At 52.4% G+C, this 21156-nt stretch overlaps 2 protein-coding genes across 3 annotated transcripts; both read left to right on the top strand.

The window, feature by feature from the left end:
• Positions 1 to 2547: 2547 nt before the first annotated feature.
• HADHB (hydroxyacyl-CoA dehydrogenase trifunctional multienzyme complex subunit beta) lies at positions 2548 to 16961 on the top strand. Of its 2 annotated transcripts, none has more exons than XM_050895147.1 (15): positions 2548 to 2624; positions 3014 to 3055; positions 4537 to 4633; positions 5269 to 5313; positions 6607 to 6706; positions 7964 to 8051; positions 8640 to 8827; positions 10135 to 10315; positions 11455 to 11576; positions 12883 to 12962; positions 13054 to 13101; positions 13507 to 13594; positions 14160 to 14234; positions 14736 to 14900; positions 15695 to 16961. In XM_050895147.1, exons 1-15 carry the CDS (start codon positions 2558 to 2560, stop codon positions 15728 to 15730), a joined length of 1422 nt encoding a protein of 473 aa, XP_050751104.1. In that variant the 5' UTR covers positions 2548 to 2557; the 3' UTR covers positions 15731 to 16961. The 2 variants fall into 2 exon arrangements, with proteins under 2 accessions (XP_050751104.1, XP_050751103.1); XM_050895146.1 differs by having other exon boundaries at positions 4534 to 4633.
• A 276-nt stretch (positions 16962 to 17237) lies between these two features.
• On the top strand, positions 17238 to 19637 carry LOC127015304 (protein aveugle-like). The gene is made up of 4 exons (XM_050895150.1): positions 17238 to 17270; positions 18425 to 18521; positions 18793 to 19063; positions 19185 to 19637. The coding sequence occupies exons 2-4, from the start codon at positions 18462 to 18464 to the stop codon at positions 19187 to 19189; spliced, it is 336 nt and encodes a 111-aa protein (XP_050751107.1). The 5' UTR covers positions 17238 to 17270; positions 18425 to 18461; the 3' UTR covers positions 19190 to 19637.
• Positions 19638 to 21156: the final 1519 nt, after the last annotated feature.

Genomic DNA, 21156 nt, shown 5'->3' with positions numbered 1-21156 from the left:
CTCCCCCCTCCCTCCCTCTTCTCCGCTCACCGCAAGGCCTCGGACGTTTCTAGTCCACAACCGAGAGGAAGCGGCGGGCGGAGGAGCGGGAGAGCGCCGGTAGGGGCCGCGGGACGGGCGGCGTGCCTCAGGCGGACAGCGGGCAGCCCGGAGGGTGGGGCGGGCGCAGGGTCCTTCTGAGTGGCGGCGCGGCGAGCGGCGGCGGCGGCGGCAGTGCGGGGTGGTGCTGGGTACGGGCGGAGGTGAGCGGGCGGCTTGGGGGGGCGGCGGCCGGGAAGGTGGTCGGTCGGTCGGTTGCGGATGGGGGGGGCGGTGAGTTGTGGTACGTGAGGGGCGGGTGCGTGGGGGAAGGGTGTTGCTTCATTTGGGGGGGGGGGTGTGTGTGTGCGTGGGGCCCCGTGAGTGTGTGCCTGGGGAGGGGTTGCCCGTGCGTGGCGTGTGTGCGGCCGAGGAGTGGGTGCGTAGTGGCTCCGGGGGGTGCGTGGGGTGAGGAGCGGGTGTGGGGTACGTGGGGGGTGTGTGTGGGGGTGTTTGGTGGGGGGGTGTCGTGGTTTAACCCCAGCCAGCAGGCAAGCACCGCGCAGCCGCTCCAGTGGGATGGGGAGGAGACTCGGGAAAGAAGGCAGAACTCGTGGGTTGAGATAAGAACAGTTTAATAACTAAAGTAAAATATAATACTAATAGCGATAATAATGAAATATAATAATAGTAATGAAAAGGAATATAACAAAATAAAGGAGGGAGGGGGAAGGAAAAACACCCAGCGATGCACAATGCAATTGCTCACCACCCGCTGACCGACACCCCAGCAGCGATCCGCCCCTCCCGGCCAGCTCCCCCCAGTTTATATACTGGGCATGACGTTCCATGGTATGGAATAGCCCTTTGGCTAGTTGGGGTCAGCTGCCCCGGCCGTGCTCCCTCCCAGCTCCTTGCCCACCTGCTTGCTGGCAGAGCAGGGGAAACTGAAAAGTCCTTGGCTTAAGATAAGCGCTACTTAGCAACAACTAAAACATCAGTGTGTTATCAACATCATTCTCACACTAAATCCAAAACACAGCACTGTACCAGCTACTAGGAAGAAAATTAACTCTATCCCAGCCGAAACCAGGACAGAGGGGTGAGAGAAGCGGGTGTGTAGTGTGGGGGGGCGTAGCTTGTGTGCGCTGTGAGTACGCGGGGTGGATGTGTAGTGCGTGAGCGCGTACGTGAAAGGTGTTGCGGTGCATACAAGGGTCAGGGGTGTTGTGTGTGTGGAGAGAGGAGGGGGAGCGGTGGCCGTTGTGGGAGCGGGGCAGATGCTGCAGGCTCTGGAAGGAGCTTTGGCCGGATCGATTTGTGTAGGGCTGTCTCGTTGAGGTGCCCGGGGAGCCGCTGACTGTTGAAAACTGGGTCATAGCGTGTGTTGTGGGGGGGTGAGGCCAGTAGGTACGTTGCGAGGAGAGCGGCTGTGCAGGGCCTGGGTCTGGTTTGGGTTTGTCAGTTGGGCGGGGAAGATTTGGGGAAGAGCTTCAATGAGGTGTGGGGAGGGAGCTCGGCACAGATGGAGGAAGAGCACTCCCTGCAGAGAGATGAGACAGAGCAAGGTGCCGGGGAGGAGGTCTGTTTTCTGGACCTTTACTGACGTGAGGAGCCTAGGTTTGGTTTGCGGGATGCCAGCGTAGGCGGAGCGGGCTGGGGAACAAGGAACGCTGCGTGGCATGTCGCAGGTGAGGAGCTGCAGGGCGTGAGATGTAAAAGTGGAAGGGGTTGGCTGGCAGCTTACGCTGAGGTTTGAGAAGCTGTAGGGAGCTGCAGTACCTGGGCGAGCTGGGCTTGGGACTGCGGGTGTTTCCATAACGCTCTAGGGAAAGCGTGTGTATTTGGGGGAGAGCGAGTGCTGTTAGCTGGAACGCTAAAAGCGTGACGGAGTGAGGTGAACGTTGCTGTGAAGCAGCCAAAGAACTGGAGCTCTGAGGACTGTTTTTTTGCCCCTGGGCAATAAAAACTGCAGATGAGGATTTGTTTGTAGTGAAACCCTATTTTGGAATGAGCTTTGGGGAAGCTACAGAGGAAGTTTTTGCGGTAGCGGATACCAACTGGTTCTGCTTCCCATGGGGATACGCAACAGAAGTTACTGAGGTTAGTATCAACAGTTAAAACGAGGGGTAGTGGCATGAAATTGTGCCAAGGAGAGCGCATCAGGAGAGTGACGCTGGCAGCGAGATTGGCTGGGCACTGGGACAATTTTCCAGTGGGGAAGTGGTGGAACAGTTATTGGGAGGGGAATCGAAAACTGCGCTGGCTGCTGTTAGTACAGTGCTGGGTCACTGGGGAGGTGAGTATTTATTTACAGGAACACTTGCAGGCCACAGTCATAAGCCAGACTCCTCGTGTGTTAGATGCTGTTCAAAAAGTGTAATAGGAAGTAATTCTCTGTGCTGCTGCCCTTGGAGTGTCTTCTCTTTCTTCGCTTTTTTGGCTCTGTGTGAAGCAGGCGGATCGCTTACCTTGAAATTGTTCCAAATAGACCAGATTGGACTAATATCAGTCTTTTTCCAGCTCTCTAGATATCAAAATGAGTTCCATGCTGACCCATGCCATCAGAAACCTCCCTGCTTCCTCAGCATGGGCCGCCAGGGTCTGTAAGTATCTTTACATTTATTAAAAGCTTGAATTGGGAGGTCATAAATTTCTGTTTTAAGTGTTGGGTTTGGAATGGGTGCTTGTATTTGAATTTCTGTTCCGTTGTCATCTTAAAAAAGATGACAATGGTTTTTTTAAAATAACTAATTCCATTGTTGCCATATTTGTCCCTTCCCACATCAGATGTGGGAGGAATCTCGCGTTAACAGGTAATATGAACTGTGTCATTTTTATGAACAGAGTAAACTAAGAAATATGTGACAGATATTCAGGTGCAGTTGTCTTACTATGACGTTATCTTATTTTTTTAACAGTTCTTAGGGAAACTAGAAATGTTCTTAACATTTCAGGTTTGACAGACCCTGTTTTTTCCTTTCTTGTTTTTCAGTCGCTCGATCGCTCAGCTGCTCTTCACAGTTACAAGCCGCAGGTAGAGTGAAAACACCGGGAATCTCAGTGGGTCTGTGCTGGAGAAGGTCTATTTTTGAAGCTGCCTCCCTTTCCCAGAGTCTCGTTCTACTTAAATCTCAGAAATGCAATGCAGACTGCCTTAGTTCAAGAACGTTGCAAACAAATAAAACTACAGGCAAAGCACTGTTCGCTGCAGAGTCCTCTCAACCTCTGAATGCCCTCGCTCCCAGCAGCTATGCCCAGTCCCCATCGTCACCCGATAGATTGCTATTTCTAGAACCTAAACAGAGAGGCTGAGCTTGGGGTTTATAAGCTGTCCGGGCATAACCAGATCGCTTGCCCAGAGGGGAGGGGATTGTCCCTGACAAGGAGAAGCTTGTGGAATTAGCTCTGAAGCCCAGCGAGACCACTAAGAGGCTCAGGTCTCGGTGGAGCCGCTGAGCGTGCACAGTTGCGTGGGTTTTTAGCTGTGGCCCTTAGTGAGCGGTCGGGGTGATCCGGTGTTCTGGGATTCGTTGTCGGGGGGTTGCTCAGGTGATTAATGCTTTGAGCTGCCTGGATTTGGGAAACGGGCCTAGACAGCAGCTCCCCCTCGTCTCCTTGGCTTTGCACAGAGAGCTTTCTGTAACGCAAGACAGTGCTGGAGTTTCATCCTGGTGCTCGCGCTTGCTTGAGCACAGTATTTAGCTGGACTTAATCTGCTTTTACGTGTCTTTGTCCTTTTCCTGCTTGTAAAAGGAGCTGCCCCATGCTGCCGTGTATGCTCATTAAGATCTGCAGGCTTGATTGCATTGGAAATTCTCGTTGAACTCTTTGTTAATCATCGCTCCAGAAGGGCACTGACAGTGGCCTGTTGAACATACTGTATCATGACATGCTTTGTCTTGAACCTGAGATGCTCGGACACCTTACGGAGAAGTAGCAAGTTACTCACAGCAACTACATGCGCTCTTCTTGCTACTGCTTTCCTACGGGAGTGGAAGTTAGTTGACTTCTTGAACTGTGTTTTGACTTACCTTGAATTATCTCACCTTTACTGTGCAGTAAGAGCGCATATATAGGCAGTTACTGTGGAAGGTGGATTGCTATTTGCAGTCCTTGCTGCTCCCCAAGTGAGAGATCTTACTCAGGCTTTGAGTTTGGTCTGCCTCATTCATATTGTAACCTGTACAGCGTTTTTAGAGGAACCTCCTCCTGCAGTATTCTTGTCAGTGGTAACAGAGGCTGGGAGTTATGTGCCTTTGTTCTCAGCTGTACCATTGCCTCAGTGTAGCTATAGATTAATCTCTCTGCTGATGGGGGACGTACTGAGTTGTTAAATCATTTTTCACAGATCACGTAATTAGCCAGACAGAGACAAGATTACACGTCAGGTGTCCTACCTACTCTGCTTCTGACATGCACCAAAAGAGAACAATTTCTCTAGTTTTCTAGTAGTTTTTACAGGGTCTTACTTTAAGCTTGCTGGTATTCTTGTTAACATCACTTCTCTCTTAGCAGTTCAGCCTAAGAGCAAGAAGACCTTAGCCAAAAGTGGCGTGAAGAATATTGTTGTGGTAGAGGGTGTCCGTATTCCATTTTTGCAGTCTGGCACCTCGTAAGTATAAAATAAGAAGAAAATACATGCTAACTTGGGTAATAGTAGAATCTTTCTGTGAAAAAAGTTGGCTTACTCCTTCATTTTATTGTAGTTATTCTTATGCCTAAAAGTACTGAAGTGGCAATGAGTTAGGCTGCTACAGTTATTCCGGCTTACCTAACTAAAAAACGTGGTTTGAAGAAGTTTGCCCACGTATATGAATTCTGAGAAGAATGAGGGTTTATGCTGCACGTCTAGAGGAAGCTGTTGGTGAATCTGTAGCAGATAAAGCAACAAGTTTCACAGAACAAGCAGGGCAGGTGCAGAGAATCTGCTGTAGACTCTTCTTACTGGACTGTTAAGCCACCAAATTCACAGCTGAATTAGGACCAGACCTAAAGTTAGGATGGATAGGGGATTTCTTTATTCTGTTACTGCTGCTTTTCAGTGTTTTTAGTACAGCGATTGTGTGCTGACCTATACACAGATAGTCTTCACAACCTGGGGTATGAAATGTTTGATTATAAATGCAGTGGAGCATTTCTGGTATGTCACTGGTTCTTTGCTGCTGATGCACGCTGACAGTGGTGAAGCAGACATCTGTATCGGTTTCTGACACCCCTAAGTTTCTGCCTCTCTTCTTTAACTTCCAGGTATGCGGATCTTATGCCACATGACTTGGCAAGAGCAGCACTGCAGTAAGTAAATTGAATACTAGAAGGGCCCAGAAAACTCGTTGAACTGCTGGGGTCCCAATGTTGGTACGGTGGCTTTAGCAGATTTGAAAGCCAAGGAAGGCTCTAGCTTTGTCTCTGAACGATACCATCCGGGTGCTTCATTTTTCATGGTCCACCACCACCTTAGTAGGTGGCTTAAGCGGTAGGGTTTACAATAGGCTTGTGTTAAAGCGTATTATTACAAAGAGATGGCGTTGTTGTCCTGCTTGACGAATTTTAGTTAATTTGAATTCTGACTGTAGTTTTCTAAATACAGAGATCATAGCTACTGTTGAGGTGTGCTTACAATTCATGGGAAAAACAATCTGGGCAATGCAGAGAAAACTGAGCGGCAACAAGAATAACGAAGCTAATTCTGTCATCTTGCCTGTCCCTTCCGTTCTGCAGTGATTTGACAAAAGCTGTAGTCATTAGCAGTGGGTTGGTTTTGTTGAGAAGCAGGGCAAAGTGCTGTTGAAAAGAGAGAAGGCTTTACCGGGGCTGGGGGGGAAAGAAGATTTCAAGGCCCAAGGAAAGATCGTGAGGTTGGATGCGGTCATGCCAAATCTGAATGCCATGTTTAGCCGAGGCAGGCTGATTTGGTTGACAGGCAGTGTGTTAGTCATGCGTGAGGGCTGTGTCCTGGATATTGGGCGGGTTTTAGTGTGCTGCTGAAGAGAAGTTATTGATTGAGGTGCCTTTAGTTTCATTTTTATTTGGTGCTTTGTAGAGCATGAAACCGCATTTGAATCCCAGCGGCCTTACGTTGCTGCCTGCAATGGGACTTGCTGTGGCGGCATGTTTGTCAAGATGTTCTGGCAAGTTATGCCATATGTTTTCTAATGAATTGTGAAAACACACTGCTTATTTTCTGTGTGTCTTTATTGAAGTTTTACATGTTCCTCCACCGAAGGTTGATTGGCTTTGTTATCTCTTCAGGCCTTCTTCCTTTAATTTTGATGTCAGAATACTCCAAATTGGGGAAGATACTAACAGTCGTTGGGGGGATGGGGGTGGGTGCAGAGTAGTTGCTTTCATGAAATTATGTAATCATTTGTAGTGATATTATCGCCATGATTACTTGCGCTCCGTAGTCAATTACACTTTTCATTAAGTACATATGCACACAAGATTTCTTCTGAACGAGGGGCAGAAGATGTGGCTCCGTTGTTGCCTTGTTCTCCAGCCAAGCTGGTGGAAAGAGGATGTTTGAGGACTGTGACAAGGTTATTGCTTACATGGTGCAAATTCTGTTTGTTTTCATCTTCTCCTTAGGGGGTTGCTGAACCGGACCAGTGTCCCAAGGGATGTTGTTGATCACATTGTTTATGGCACAGTTATCCAGGAGGTGAAAACGAGTAATGTTGCCAGAGAGGTGGGTTACGTGCGGCGTTTCCCTCGCGAGTCTGATTTCTGCAACTAGTATGAAGGTGACAAACGCTTGCAAAAAAAAAAAAATTCCAGTATTATGGTTCATTTAAACGTGATTTGAGAGTGTGAACTAGTTGTGCAGTATTGTTTGTCAAATAACTGTATGGGACTCTGCCTCCTGTTGAAATCTGCCGTAGATCAAGTGCATTTTAATGCTGTGAAGCCTCTGCTTGATTCTTCCCTGAAAGGGAAGCTTTTGATAACGATTGCTGGTCACTCAGCTCTTAACTACCAGTGGGACTCAAATGCTGGCTCGTCCGAAGTACTTGAGAGGACCAGAGCGTGCTGTGATAGATTGCTTTACTGTGGTATTTTTTTTATTTTAGTTGGCTGATCCGATGCAGCTTTTGAATGATTTGAAATGGAGTAGCTTAGCTGCCCTTTTTTCTGGCAGTCGGAAAACACAATTCGCGTATTATACACAGAAAGAAGCTGGTCCGCTGAAGGAATGTTACAGAGGCGGCATGTGATTTTCCATAACCTGGAGCCTCTGCTGTTGTTCTCTGCAACTGGGCAAAACCATGACGTAACCTGGGCTGGAAAGACTTAGGAGGTTATGAAGCTCTCCAGTTCCGTCGGCAGTTTTAGCCTTGTATATGCAAATACTTGCTTTGGTCACCTGCCAGCCAGTCCGATGAGGCTGCGGTGTAATTTTAACTTGGGAACAACTGTTGAACTTTAAACTAGTTGGCCACGTCTCAACTAGGGAAGGTCTTGCTGTGAGCAGCTCTCCCGTGATGGGAGGCCGTGCTCTCAGCTGGGTCAAATGAGGCGCTGCGTTCTGAACTGCAGGAAATGCTATCTGTTCTGTGTGAAGCAAGTCACGGTGTCTTGTGCTGAGGGGGTCTAAATAATTCCTTTCGCGTGTTGCCTTTGCAAATAAGGTGAAGCAAAGACGATGTCAAGTAGTTGGAAGCTCTTTTGAAATTGTGAGGTGTGTGATTAGTTTGTCCCTTTATTAATGGGGGGCCAGTGACTGTCCGCATAATGCGATCGAGAGCCTTGGCAGCTGGGCAGCTGCCGTCTCCTCCTGTTCCCAGGGCCTGGGGAGGAGATGAGCTGCTGCAGTCATTGGCTGAATGAAAACTCGATGTACTTGTTTTCAGCTTAGCCTGGAAAGGTGTGTTGCTGGGCAGAAGGTAGCTCTGACCCTGTGGAGCAAATGGTGTAGGTTTTAACAGCCGTTCTTTGTTGCTCATAGGCTGCCTTGGGAGCGGGTTTCTCTGACAAAACTCCAGCCCATACAGTCACCATGGCTTGCATTTCTTCAAACCAGGCTATGACCACAGGTATGTTGGCTGGAAGAACAAGCTGTGGGTTTGAGACTGAGCTTAGCAACTCCTCTACATCCCTCGTCTAACTTGCACTGCTTAGTGAATATAGGTGAGCATCTGAAGAAGTTCTGGAAGGGAAGGAAAGTTTTTTTGAACCAATGAAATGAATCGAGTGTCTGCTGTAGACCTGCCAGCAGCTTGACACCCTTTGCATTCAGCAAGAGTCTCTGCTCAGTGTCCGTGTTAGCTTGGGAGGTAAAGACTACGTCATAAGGAAGTTGCTGCCTTTCAGGCTACTTTCATCTTTGACTTAGCCTAAACAGAGCAGAAAAATTGAGACCCGGTTACTGTCTCAAATTGCGGAGGATATTCTTCTCCCAGCTGCTGTGTGTGACAAAGAGATGTGGAAGCAAAGTTGCAAAACCAGTATGGTTCAGAAGATCTCTGTTCAACCTGCTCGGTCTCTGTTAAGCACGTGTTGTATAACTCTGCCAAAGCCAGAGGCTGGAGAAGGAAATAAAATGTGGTCGTATCCAAGGCACTAATGGGGTAAGCGTCACTTCTCCCCGCAGCTCTCATGGGAAACTCTGTCTTGTTCTGCAGGCGTGGGTATGATTGCGGCTGGACAGTGCGACGTCGTCGTAGCGGGGGGTGTGGAGTTAATGTCAGACATTCCCATTCGTCACAGTAGGAAGATGAGGAAGACTATGCTGACTCTTAACCGAGCCAAGACCTTGGGCCAAAAGCTCGCCCTGATTTCCAAAATTCGCCCTGACTACTTTGCTCCTGAGGTAATTTTTTTTCAGGCATTTAGATATTTAGCTAAACTGTTTTATAAGGAGGTGTAAAATATGTTGGCTTAGGTAATTTTTTAGCCTCAGTGGAGAGGATTTAAAAAGGGTAAGGTGGCTGCCTGTGGCTCGCCTCTATCGGATCTTTGTCCTGCGCTTTAGGTTAAAACTACAGTTGATTAATGCATCTCATAGCATTCGTGACTCTCTGCTTTGTCTTCTTACATGTTGGTCTTCAGTAAACCTAACTTATTTCAAAACCTCCCTCTCCTTTTGCAACTCCTAGACAAACTGTGCTGGAGATTAGTAGTAGAAGCTTTTTCCCGTAAATATAAAACTTATGCAAGGGTCCTAAAGGATCAGGAGAATATTTGTTTCCTAGATAATAGAAGTAACATGCTTAATATCAGAGAGGAATATCCTCAGTATATTAATGTAATTGTTGTTTGATTAATGCATCCTAAATATGCCTTATGATTACTGTTCCTGGCCAAATCCTGCCAGGTGCTGAATGTGTTCAGCTCCCATGTTTGGGCCCTGATGAGAATCGGCAGTCTGCTGGTTCATGTGAGGAGTCTGCTGTAGAGGGAGCCACCCTTCTCTGTCTTGGCGCTCATGAGAGAGGTGAATTACGACATGGTGGAGCTGGGAGGAAAAGCACTTCCCTCCTTGCCACCACCGAGCTCTTCACAAAAGAAAACTGCGTGCGTCTGTGCCGCTGCTGGCTGCCGTTAGCGTGAGTGCAGCGAAGCACAGTGTACGTACAGCAGAGAGATCCAAAGTCCAAATAAGATATGAAAATTGCAGACTTAAATGCATGCAGGGATTTCCTGTGTGCTGCTGGAAGAATAAAAGCTAAGCTGGAATCGCCTGCTGTCTCTGGTTTCGCTTGTGGAGGTATTTGACAAGGAGTTTTAAGGTCCCAGGACGTGGTGTTTCACCTTAGTCCAAGAAGTCCGGTCACCCTTCGTCGGGGAGTCCTTGTTAAATGCACAAGGCAGCTGCTCTGTGTCTGCGTGTGCAAATGCAGTACAGTTCTTGAACCCCTGGAGTAAGCAGCAGGCTGGACCTCGTTTTTATCCATTTTTTTTCTAAAATGTTTGAAAGTGATGGTTCCTCTAAAATGTTTGACCGGGTCACTTCTGGTATGGTTACCGTGTGTTAATTGCATAGCTCTAATATTAACTGCTCAATAAACGGAAGGGCCTCGCTGGCTGACTGTGCGGGGCTTAACCAACTTCTGAACTTTATGTAACTGCCCAGGAACAGGTACTTGTGTGTGCTGACTTTATTTTTCTGTTTTGTAGCTCCCAGCTGTGGCAGAGTTCTCCACCAGCGAGACCATGGGGCACTCCGCCGATCGTTTGGCTGCTGCCTTTGCCGTTTCCCGTTTGGAGCAAGATGAGTATGCCCTCCGCTCACACATGCTAGCTAAGAAAGCCCAGGATGAAGGCTTGCTACTTGATGTGGTACCCTTCAAAGTGCCAGGTAAAAGTGCACGCGTTTCATTGCTAGCATGCGCTAGTTCAATACAGAAATATTTTGTTTAGAAAAGGAGGGAAAGTACTGGGGTCGGATTCATAATGTTCTGTGTATCTGATACGGATTTTAGGTCTTTGAAATGCTGTCTGTTTCTCCCTGGAAAACTACTGACACAGCAGCATGTTTCTAAACATGCATATCTAAATATATAAACATATCCTTACATATCTATATTTTGTCGTACCCACCTCATCTCCGTGCTAATGTGGTGACAGAGCAAGAGGAATCAGAATGGTTGGACCAAGAATCCCCCTGCTCTTTCAGTCAGACAAGAGAAGCCATCTTTATACCCCAAGCTATTAACAACAAATAGAAAGGCTAATGAAACCCTGGTCTGATAAATCAGGTGCTGGATAGGAAGAGCTGAAATGTGTTCCGCTTGGTAGACTCCACTTCACCAGGCCTCACAGTCATTGCGCAGATGCGAAACAGTTTGGGGAGAAACTTTAAGCTGTCCTTTCTGTGGCCTGATTTCTACCCTCATCCCCCGTCAGCCGGTGGGCACGCTTTGGTGTGATACCTATTCCTTCGGGGCACTTTTACTCCGTAGTTAGTTTCCTAGAGAGACCTTCCTTTTGTAGATCCACGGTTACATATGGTCTTTATCCTAAAATCGGTACTTTCTGTTAACTGGCTTATTTAAGCAGTTGGTATAGTTGAAGATGCATGTATTTGGTTCAAAACTTGGCACATAAATGTGTACTGATTTAGGCCCAGTTCTCCAATTTAGGCTTTATAATCTGAATTTAAATTCTTTTATCAACTGGGTTTTCCATGTGATAATTTTTTCTTACAGTAAATAGATTGCAGCACTTCATTTTTGCAGTCTTCAGAGAGAAAGTAATGTAGCTTCAATTTTTAAGTGGTGTTTTTTAGCCATGTTAAATATCCTGATACCATGAATGGATTTTTCCCTTTTTTCCTCCTCCTGCTTGTCATAAAAAAGCAGTTTTCTGGTGGTTTCCCCCCCCCCCCCCCCCCCCCCCCCCCCCCCCCCCCCCCCCCCTCCCCTCCGGGACTCCTGATGTGCAAATTCATGTATGTTGCTGACTTTCAGAGTTTAAATACGCTTTTTTCATCAACAGGCAAAGATACCGTTACCAAAGATAATGGGATCCGTCCTTCCTCAATGGAGCAGATGGGCAAGCTGAAGCCGGCTTTTGTCAAGCCGTTCGGAACTGTCACAGCTGCCAACTCCTCCTTCCTGGTAATGCGTGTTCCCATCACTGTGAGCCAGAGGGGAAAACTGTCCAGTTTACCCTCTGCCTCCCATAGGCACGTAGATCAAGCTGGTATAATCTGTGGGAATGAGTTCTCTCCTTTGTAATATCACCTGCTTTCGGATTTTTGAAGGGTAACTTTGAACTGTATTGTAATCTGGTGAACTTGGGTACTGGATTGTTTCATTTTAAAATCAGTAACTAAACCCCTGAAGTTTCGGTCTGTCTTACCTGTTTGCTTTTCTGTAGCTGCCTCATGAGGGTTGATCATTCAAAGGCACACGTAGAAATTCTGTCCCAGGATGGGATTGATCACATTGTAAGTCTAGAAGTTAGTAGTTTTAGTCTAAACTTGTCACTTTAAGGCTTGCCCTGTAATCCACAGAGGAAGGAGAGCTTTCTCTAGCACATCTACGATGAGCTCTCTTCTGCACATGCTCCTTTTTCTCTCTTTAGCGCTTTTAAAGGAAGCTTTTTCAGATGCTGAAGTCTAAGTGTAAATGAGGTGAGGTGTATCTGAGCCCCAGTTCCTGAGACTCAGTAGAAGGTGATTGCCACTGAAAGTCTCCCGCAGAGGGCTCGAGGTGACTGTCCTGTTCCTGCATGCAGCCCTGACAGATTCTTGCGTGTTTAAAAGGCTGTTTCACGCTTTTGTGATGAGCACTTTCAAAGGCAGCAAGTAACTACTGCTGGGGCTCTTTCAGCAGCAATGCTATTTACTCCTTAGCGTTCTCAGGGACTTACAAAAGCCTGGTAACGCCGCAGCCTTGGTGTTAGGGACAGCTGAAAGGCTGTTGGTGTGCTCTGTGCCGCAGGTCTGTAGGCCAGCTTAGGCTGTTACCCCAGAAAGGAGCGGTGCCAAAGCCATGATGTTCATTTTTGCAACGTGGCGAGCCTGTGGCTTGTGTTATCCCAGAATTATACTCGGGTTTTGGGGTGGAGCGGAGCGGACAGGTGAGTGTTTGGGGTAACCAGCTTGTCCTCAGGACTGGCAGGGCTTTTAGGCACCTCTGTCCTGTTTGAAACCAAGGGAAGTTGTGGGTCTGGGCTGTAAGGAAGTGCTTCAGCGAGGTGTGTGCTAACATCGTTCGGAGATCATCTGTCCATCCGTCCGTCAGCTCAGTCATGCAGACTTGTTCTTTATCCCGTATCATAGGGGGATGTTCTGGAAGCTCTGGTTATATTCGGGCCCTCTCTTGCCCGCTGCTCTGCAGGAGGGCGCTCGGGCTCGTTTTGTGCGCGGGATGTGCTTGTTCTTCAGGCAGTGACCTCACTTCTGCCTGCCTGTTTCAGACAGACGGTGCTTCAGCAGTTCTGCTCATGTCCGAGGAGAAGGCTCTGGCAATGGGATACAAACCGAAGGCCTACCTAAGGTGAAAAGGGACGGCTCTACGTGGCCTCTGAAGTCTGCTCTTGCTTCCTTCTGCTCCTCTTTCTGTTATTAATAGCGTTTCTCCTGTGCAGGGACTTTGTGTATGTGTCCCAGGATCCAAAGGACCAGCTGCTACTGGGGTAGGTGGCGATGATCAAGAGCATCCCCTAACAGTCCGTACTAGCACAGCGGCCTTGACTTGCCATTACGTGTTTGGTTTTTTGGGAAGTATCTCATGAGATACTACATCTCTTCGGGCTTTCTCGCAAAGGTGGGAGAGCCGGTGCGTGAGGTGTGACTTGGGAGGGGGAGGCAGGAGAGCAGCTGTGGCAGAAATACCCACCCTGATTTGCTGGGGGGCATCTCAGCGAGTTGGTACTAGCAGTAGTTACTTGGGGTTGTGTTTCAGTTGGAGCGGGACAGGCGGAGAGCTGTACCACGGACCCTAGAGAGAAGGAATGTAATGTGGGTGGCTGTGGAAAAAGGGGACGATGATGTGAGGAGGCATATTCATGTAAGACTTCTGTTTCTTAACTCTTCTTCAGTCCAACATACGCTACTCCCAAAGTGCTGGAGAAGGCTGGTCTAACCATGGCTGATATCGATGTGTTTGAATTCCACGAAGCTTTTGCTGTAAGTACTCTGAACGGTAAGGATGCCTCTAACCGTAAAATGCCGTTCTGTAGACATCTGTTTTCGTGTTGGTGAAAGCTCTTGTTAAGACCTTCACTAAATGTAGGTAGGTGTAATTCTACGTTTATGTCTAAATATAAGTACTGTATGTATTTAAAATATATAACATTTTTACATTGACACAATCCATGCTAAGAGTGGCTTATGTTGCTTGAAGTCACCAAAGGAATACAGATTCTTCTAAAATAATACGTAAAAAAATAATCTTACTTTCCCAAGGCCCCTGTCTGAAGGAAACCACTTCTTTACATCATCTGCTGATTGGGTGGGGGATATGTGTTGCTATGGAGAGGTGGTTTGTTAATTGGACAGCATCTTCTTCCAGGTGAGGTTGAGCTAACACTGACTGACAGGGCTGATCCTGCAAAATGCTTTTTTCTGTTGGCTGTGTTAGTTTTGTGGCTGTAGCTAGTCTCAGGATATCTCCTATTTGCTAGTACTCTCTGTCGGCTTTCCTCGAAGTCTGCCGTTATCCTTGTGAACGTTGCCCTCCCCTCCCTTTCAGGGGCAGATACTGGCTAACCTGAAAGCTATGGATTCGGACTGGTTTGCACAAAACTGCATGGGCAGAAAGTCAAAGGTAAGATGCAGTCAGGACACTTTTGTCCTTGGTTTAGTTTTACTTCAGGATTAATTGAATTCCTCGTTTGCAGCGGGGCATGCTAGTGCTGCAAAGCAGGGCTTTTGTTATGTCCTGTGAGGAGAAGCAGTGTTTCTTGAACTCTGGGTTAGCAAATCCCCATGTGAGCAGTTTCTTGGGGAACGACGGCATTCCCGTTGTCAGCAGGAGGCGGAGATCTAGAGCCGTAATAGTAATTGTTGGAGAGGAGGGAATTAAAAACAGTGGGAGGGCCTCAGTCCTTCTGCATGCTTTCTAACAGCACGGGCTATACCTGTGTGGCTGCAGGCGACGCAGTAAAGCCTTGAGCACAGTTTTGTCCTGTCATCAGGCACTTGTACGTGCCGAGGAACGCTTCATACGGCCAGCCTGGACCGCTGTAGGTTTGCTGTTGTCGTGAGTGGGTCAGGCAGTCTCCTTCCAGACAGGGGACTGTGTGTGTCCCTCTGTGTCTTCTTGCAGGTCGGAGCCCCTCCTCTGGAGAAGTTCAATAACTGGGGCGGCTCCCTCTCGCTGGGACATCCTTTCGCTGCCACTGGCTGCCGTCTGGTAATCACTGCTGCCCACAGATTGAAGAAGGAGGGAGGACAGTACGGCCTGGTCGCTGCCTGTGCTGCAGGAGGGCAGGTAACGATGCTGTACGGTCTGACGCTGTTCCCTCTGGAGAGGGGCAGCGATTGCGTTTCTGCTCCTCTTGGTGCTCTGAAACCCTGTCCAGTTACACCGGGTGTGGGGGCACCTCTGAAGTCCCGCGGCACTGGGTGTTCATAACCCCCTCCGGCTCGGCTGGCTGCCTCCTTAGCGCAGCTCAGTTCAGTGAGCTCCCACCGCCTCGTCCGCTTTAGAGGCTCTCCAGCTCATCTCCGAATCATCCCCGGGCAGTGGAATCTCTCCAGGGAAGGAGAGATTTCTGCCATGTTCTGAGGGTTTCGTTTGGTGACTCTCAAAGACTTCCCAAACTGTGGCTTGTGAGCATCATTCTTCTAATCTTGGGAAGAAAGGTCTTTACAAGAAAAATGGGGGTGAGACTCTTCCTACAACTCTTGTGGCTGTGGATGGGAGCCCTGGTTCAGGCCGCAGTGACTGGTGGCAGTTCTGTGGGGACCCAGCACGGCTGGCCCTCTGTAACCTGAGGGTGCTGCTCCCGACGTTGCCTCCACTCTGAATTCCTGGGTTGGCCCTCAGGACAGCCTGATGCGTTGGTCAGGGTGGACTCTGGTGCCTTGGCCGGCCTGAAGCACGTCTGTGCTGTCCCGAAGCCGTCAAACCACTGTCTGCAGAATCCTCTGAGTGAATTGGCTCTGGATTTTCATCTCCCCTTTTATTTTAAGACAGTCGGGAGATGAGCATCTCCTGTTGAGTGCGTGTCCGTAATAATTAGTCCCTTTGGTCACCGTTCCCTCTCTTTCTCTTCCTTCCAGGGGCACGCGATGATAGTGGAGCTTTACCCTCAGTAACGGGACAGGGGACTGCTGAGTGGGTATTCGTATGTCCTGGGCCTGGCAATGCCATTTTACTGCACTAATAAAAACATACGTACAGTCCTTCTCGGAAAGGATTTTCGGTGGCCTTTGTAAATACCGTTTAGCTACTCAGCTGGTAATTTTCAGCTAATGAACACGCTCTAAGAAATACTCCACTTCCAGGAGAGTAAAAGTTAATGTGGCTCTTAGTCTCTCCAGAGTCCTTGTAATTTCTACTGCAACTCTTCGATAAGCAAGATTTCTTCCCCCCGGAGAAGAATGATTCCAAAGCTGCGTACAGAGAATTAAGTTTGGCGATAAGGAGAACGTGAAGTACTGGAGGTCGGCGAGTTAATGTGTCCTTGTAGGGAGTAACAACCGTTTTCAGGCATGGGTTCAAACTGAGTTGGCTGACCTGGTTTGTAAGGAGGAAGTTTGCTGCGCAGTGTCCAAACAGCATCGGAATTAGCAAGTTGCTTCTGACAAATGAGTGTCGCTGATGTTAGCCACAATAAATCAGGAAAAAAAAAAAAAATAGCCTGGCTTTCTTCTTTCCCTCCACTTGCCTGAAATACGTTGGGGACGGTTTCTGTGGTGTTTGTCGTGGGGGCTGTGTGCTCTGAGGTGGCCCCAGGTGTCTGCTTTCTGCAACGGGAGACGGCTGCTCTGAAATCTGCCCGGAACCCACCCTGAGCTCCAGAGCCCCAACGAATCATCGAAATACGTGCTTTTGAGACTGTTTTGCTAACTCCTGCTTCTTTGTGGTGCCTGGATTACACACTTCCATTGCCTGGCATTTTGAAAATTCAGAAACAGAGGCGGCGCGATGCTTCTGCGGGATCAAGTCGTTGGTAAACTTCAGGTGTGCAGACTTGTGGTCTTTCTCCCAAGATTTTGGGAAGATGAGACGGTTGTTCTTGCCCTTTCGCTTAATGTTCGGGGTTATCTTCCTCGCTCATCTCTGGTTCCGTTAGCTGGGATGGAAACAGAGATTCTTCTAAAACAACCTGCAAAAACCTTCGAGTCCTTTGTATGAAGGAAACGGCTTCTGCAACCCACCGGCTGCTGTACGGCCCCGCGAGTCGGGAGGCACACCTGAGATAAGGGACGGGCGCGACCATGGGTGGATTCTTGTTTATTCCTGCTTGGAAATCTTGTGCAATGCTGTGGCTCCGCGCGGATGGGGAGGCGGCTGCAAGTGGGAACCGCCTGGGCGAGGGGGAGAAGGGGCCCCGCTGGCTTTTCTGCCTGTCTTTAAAGATAACGTAGCACCACGCGACAAAAAATGCGTTAGCTCCTTGCTTTGTTGATGAGGCTGAGCCCGCTCGTCCTGCCTGCGTGGGCAGCGATGGATGGAGGTGGGGGCACAAGCACCCCCGCTGCAAGCCCCGGGGCGGGGGGCTGTTGTGGCTGTGCTGGGGGAAACGCTGCGGATGGGCCTTGCTGCAGGGCCCGGAGGGAGCTGAAGGATGTACGCCGCTCGGGGCTGGCGTGTTCGGGGCTGGGAAGATGCCGTTTGTGCTCTGTCCGGGAGGTGAGCTGATACTGCGTGAAGTATTTCCACGGCTCGGGTGCCAGCGCCTTGCCGGTGTCCTGGGCAGCCCTTGCAGCCCCGTGGCCCTGCCGGACCCTTCTGGCCTGCCTGTTCCACGGTGGATGGTTTTCACAGTTTTTTTTGGGGGGATTTAATCCCCCTCCAGGGTTTCGGGGCGGGGGCAGAGCCGCGCCGTGGGCTGTTGCAGGCGGTGGCTGGGTCCCTACACGCTCGGCAGGGCAGGGCCGCAGCCCTTCGGGATGTTGACTCATCCTTGGGGCTCATCCTGCTCCTCCCGCCTTGCTCTGCCGGTGCCTGTCCCGTGTCCCCGCCGCCCGCCGGGACCCTCGCCGTCATCGTCGGCGAAGCTGCTCCGGTGCATCCCGTGCTGGTCTGTGCGGACAAGGTGCTCGGGGCAAATGGGAGCGGGCTGGCTGCATTGAACTGGGAGGGGAGATGGAGGAGACTTTGCAGAGCTCCTTCACCGGCTCTCGGTACGGACGGAGCCCAGCTCTCCTCTGACCCGGCCTGGCGCTGACCCTCGGCTCCCCGAAATGGCGGGGAGTCCCTCGCAGCCTGGCCGTGCTGTCGGCCGGGGGAAGCCGGGCTGTCGGGGCCCGCGTGGGGCTGTGCCCGCAGAGGCAGGGCACGGGGCAAAGGTTTCTTTCGCTCTCCCGGTGCTTGGCACCGACCCGGCGCGGAGGTGTGAGGTGAAGGGCGGTGAGGAGGAGGGGGTCAGGCTGGGGAAGGGGTCCCGGCTGGGCTGGGGGAGCCGTGCCGTGCTGTGCCGGTGTGTCCCCCCCCCTGCCAGGCTCATGGAGGCAGCGGGCAGGGGCGAGCCGGGGCTGATCTCACCTCCTGGGTGTGCCGGGCTCTGCGGGACGGGCAGCGGGGCCTCGCTGCGGCCCCTGGCCTGGCGCCCCGGTGAGCAGCCCTCTTCTTCTGGTGGGGGGGCCGGGGGGCACAGAGCGGGTGGCATCGAGGAGGACGGCCACCCGCATCCCCCCCGGGGGAGGCGGCGGTGGGCAGGGACCATGGGATGGGGTGCTTTGCCATGGCGGGGGGTTTGGGGGGGTTATTTGGCTGGCAGGACATGGGGGGCTGGTTCGGGGACAAGCCGTGGGACCCCCCGGCTGATGAAGCCCCGTTTGCAGGGAGCCGGAGCTGCCCCGCACCCTGCCCGCTGCCCGCATGGACACCCGGGTGCAGGATGGGGCCGAGGCGCTGCCGGAGGGATGCCCGACGGCCGAGGTGAGCGTGGGCAGGGGCTCGGGGGCTGGAGACACCCCACAGATAACTGCGGCTGGGCCCCGGGGGCTGGGGGACCCCCACGGGTGGAGGATGGGGACGTGGGTGCAGCCACCAGTGTCAGCGCGGGGATGGGACCGAGGGTCACGTTCAGGCTGGGTAGGGGGGACTGTGGCATGGAGGAGCCAGCTTGACCCTATAGCTTCTATGGGGCTGGAAGGAGAGGCTGGGGGACGAGGGGACACCCCAGCTCACCCTTCTCCTCCCGGTGCAGGTGTCGGAGGGAGCGCGGTGGGAGCAGCGCCCGGCGGGGCAGTGGACGGTGGCGGAGGTGGGTGCCTGGCTGGCTGCGCGGAGCGGGGCCGAGGAGCTGGCGGAGCTGGCATGCGAACACGCAGTCTCGGGCCGGGTCCTGCTGCGGCTGACGGAGGGGACCCTGCGGCGCATGGGGGTGGCCCCGCGGAGCCGGCGCCGGGAGCTGCTGCGGGAGCTGCTGCGGCTGCGGCTGCAGCAGGAGCTCGAGGAGCTGCTGAGCATCGTTGGGGGTGAGCATCCGCCACACCAGCACCATGGGTTCAGGGTGCCGGGGGCGGGAGGGGTGGTGGTGGTGGTGCATGGGCTGCTCCCCCCGGGTGGATGGTGGTCACCATCACCTCTCTTCCCCAGAGTGAAGATGACGTCCCTGCGGATGTCCTGGAGCCTCTGGGAGGAGAGGTGACGTCACGGGAGGACAAAGCAGCAGCTGGAACTGAGCACCCGAGGCAGGAGCGGTGCTGGAGGGAGCCCCGAGGTCACCGCGTCCCCCCAAAGAAGAAGCCCAAACCTGGCTGGTGCTGGCAGGCGAGGCAGGGAGAAGTGGCCACCGGGCCCCCGGCGGCACAAGTTGAGGGTGGCTGCCCTTCGCACCACTGCTGGCTCCCGTGGGGTCCCCCCGGCTCTGGCAAGCTGGGGGGGAGCCCTCCCAGCCCCCTGCGATCCTGCTGCAACCATGGGGCAGCCCAGCCCCAGGAGGACCCTCCAGCAATGGGGCACAGTGGCCTGTCCGTCTGTCCCTCCGTGGGGCAGAGGGGCTGGCGCCAGGGGGGGGAAACAAGTTCCCGAGTTGCTGCATTGGGGAAATCCGTCGCCTCGGTGCCCGGGGCTGGCAGGAGGAGCGCAGAGCCGGCCGGCCACAATAAACACCTTCCTGGTAATGGTGCTGGAGGGGTCCCTGCTCCCGAATTTCAGTTGGGGCTGAAAGCCGAAGCCCACCACACCGCTCTGCTGCGGTCCAGGAGAGGGAGGCTGGAGCCTCCTCTCCCCTTTTATTTTCCCAGCCCTAAACTTTTGCAGCGGTGGGAAGGGAAGGTGGCCAGCCCTCGCCCTGCTACAGCCAGCACCGGGCAGGCTTCCCGGGTGCCTGTGAGCTGTGGGGGCAGGATCCCTCCCTGGGACCTGATTCCCTGGGGAGGAAGCGGGGGCAAGCGCTGCTTCCCCCTGCAATACCCTCCTGTGGCACCCCGAGTCTCGTGTGGGCCCAGAGGTCAGGAGGCTCCGGCTGGATCCTGTGGACCCCCCAAAGAGGGAGGGGGTCCGGGAAGTGGAGGAGTCCCTGGGCAGGCAGCATCAGCTGGGTAGTGCAGAGATGGGTCTGGGGGGAGCAGGTTTGGGGGGACCCTGGGTGCAGGGCCGTGGTTGAGGGGGTGATGCCTAATGGGGTGCCTTTGGGCTTCCCCGGATCAGCTCCCCGGGGTGAGGTGCAGAGGTGACGATGGTGGGGGGGGCCGGGGGACACAGCATCACCCCGAGGGCTTGGAGCCGTGCTGTGCTTTACCCCGTGCCCACTTCCTCAGCAAAAGGGACATCGTGGCCGCAGGGACATGGCTGGAAAGGCCCTTGGGGTGCACCCTGGGGTGGGGGCACCCATCCGAAAGCGGCTGGCAGAGGGGGTCTCTCCAGCCCTGGCATGGGCACGGACCCGTTCGTGGCTGATGTGCCCGTTGCCAGCAGAAGCACGGCTGATCCACGGGGAGCGGCGGGGCACAGGAGCGGGGCGTAAGCGGCATCGCCCTGCTTCGTGCACGGTGCTCACGGTGCCTCAAGCTGGGTTTTGGTGTTTCTTCTTCCTGCTGCCGGCCAGCCACGACGGCAGATCCTGGCTCTTCCCGCCCCAGCCTTGTGACCGAGCGTGTTTTTGCTGTGAGCTGCTTCATGGTGACGTGGGGGATGAGATGAGCAGCAGCCTCCGTCCTCGCCCCTGGATGTCTGTGTCCCTCCTCTCCCGCCTCCAAAACAAGGCTGAGCACCCGGATGGTTTGCCAGTGCTGTTGCTCCGTCCCCTGCGTGAAGCCGGTTTGCACGGGGAAACGTGCATCCCGTGGCACCGCGGGTGCTGCCCGCGTCCTGCCCATCGCCAGCCCTTGCTCCGGAGGTGGTCAGGGAAGCGGGGAGAGGACTGGACATCCCCCTCCCAGCACCGGCCGATGTGCCCGGCCCCCATCCCACCGCAGGGAGAGGTTATCCCGGATCCGTGCATCCCCGGGGCGGTTTGCATGGAGGCATTATTCCGGGTGATTTGTGCGTTAGCTGTGGGCGTATTTTGGTTGTGCTGATGTATTGAGGATGATGGGGGGGGGATTTCGGGGCTGAGCCCTGGTCT

The sequence above is a fragment of the Gymnogyps californianus genome, chromosome 3, assembly GCF_018139145.2.
Source record: "Gymnogyps californianus isolate 813 chromosome 3, ASM1813914v2, whole genome shotgun sequence".
Classification (NCBI taxonomy): Eukaryota; Metazoa; Chordata; class Aves; order Accipitriformes; family Cathartidae; genus Gymnogyps; species Gymnogyps californianus.
The sequence above is the reverse complement of the archived record's forward strand: the minus strand, read 5'-3'. Positions and strand labels throughout refer to the sequence as shown.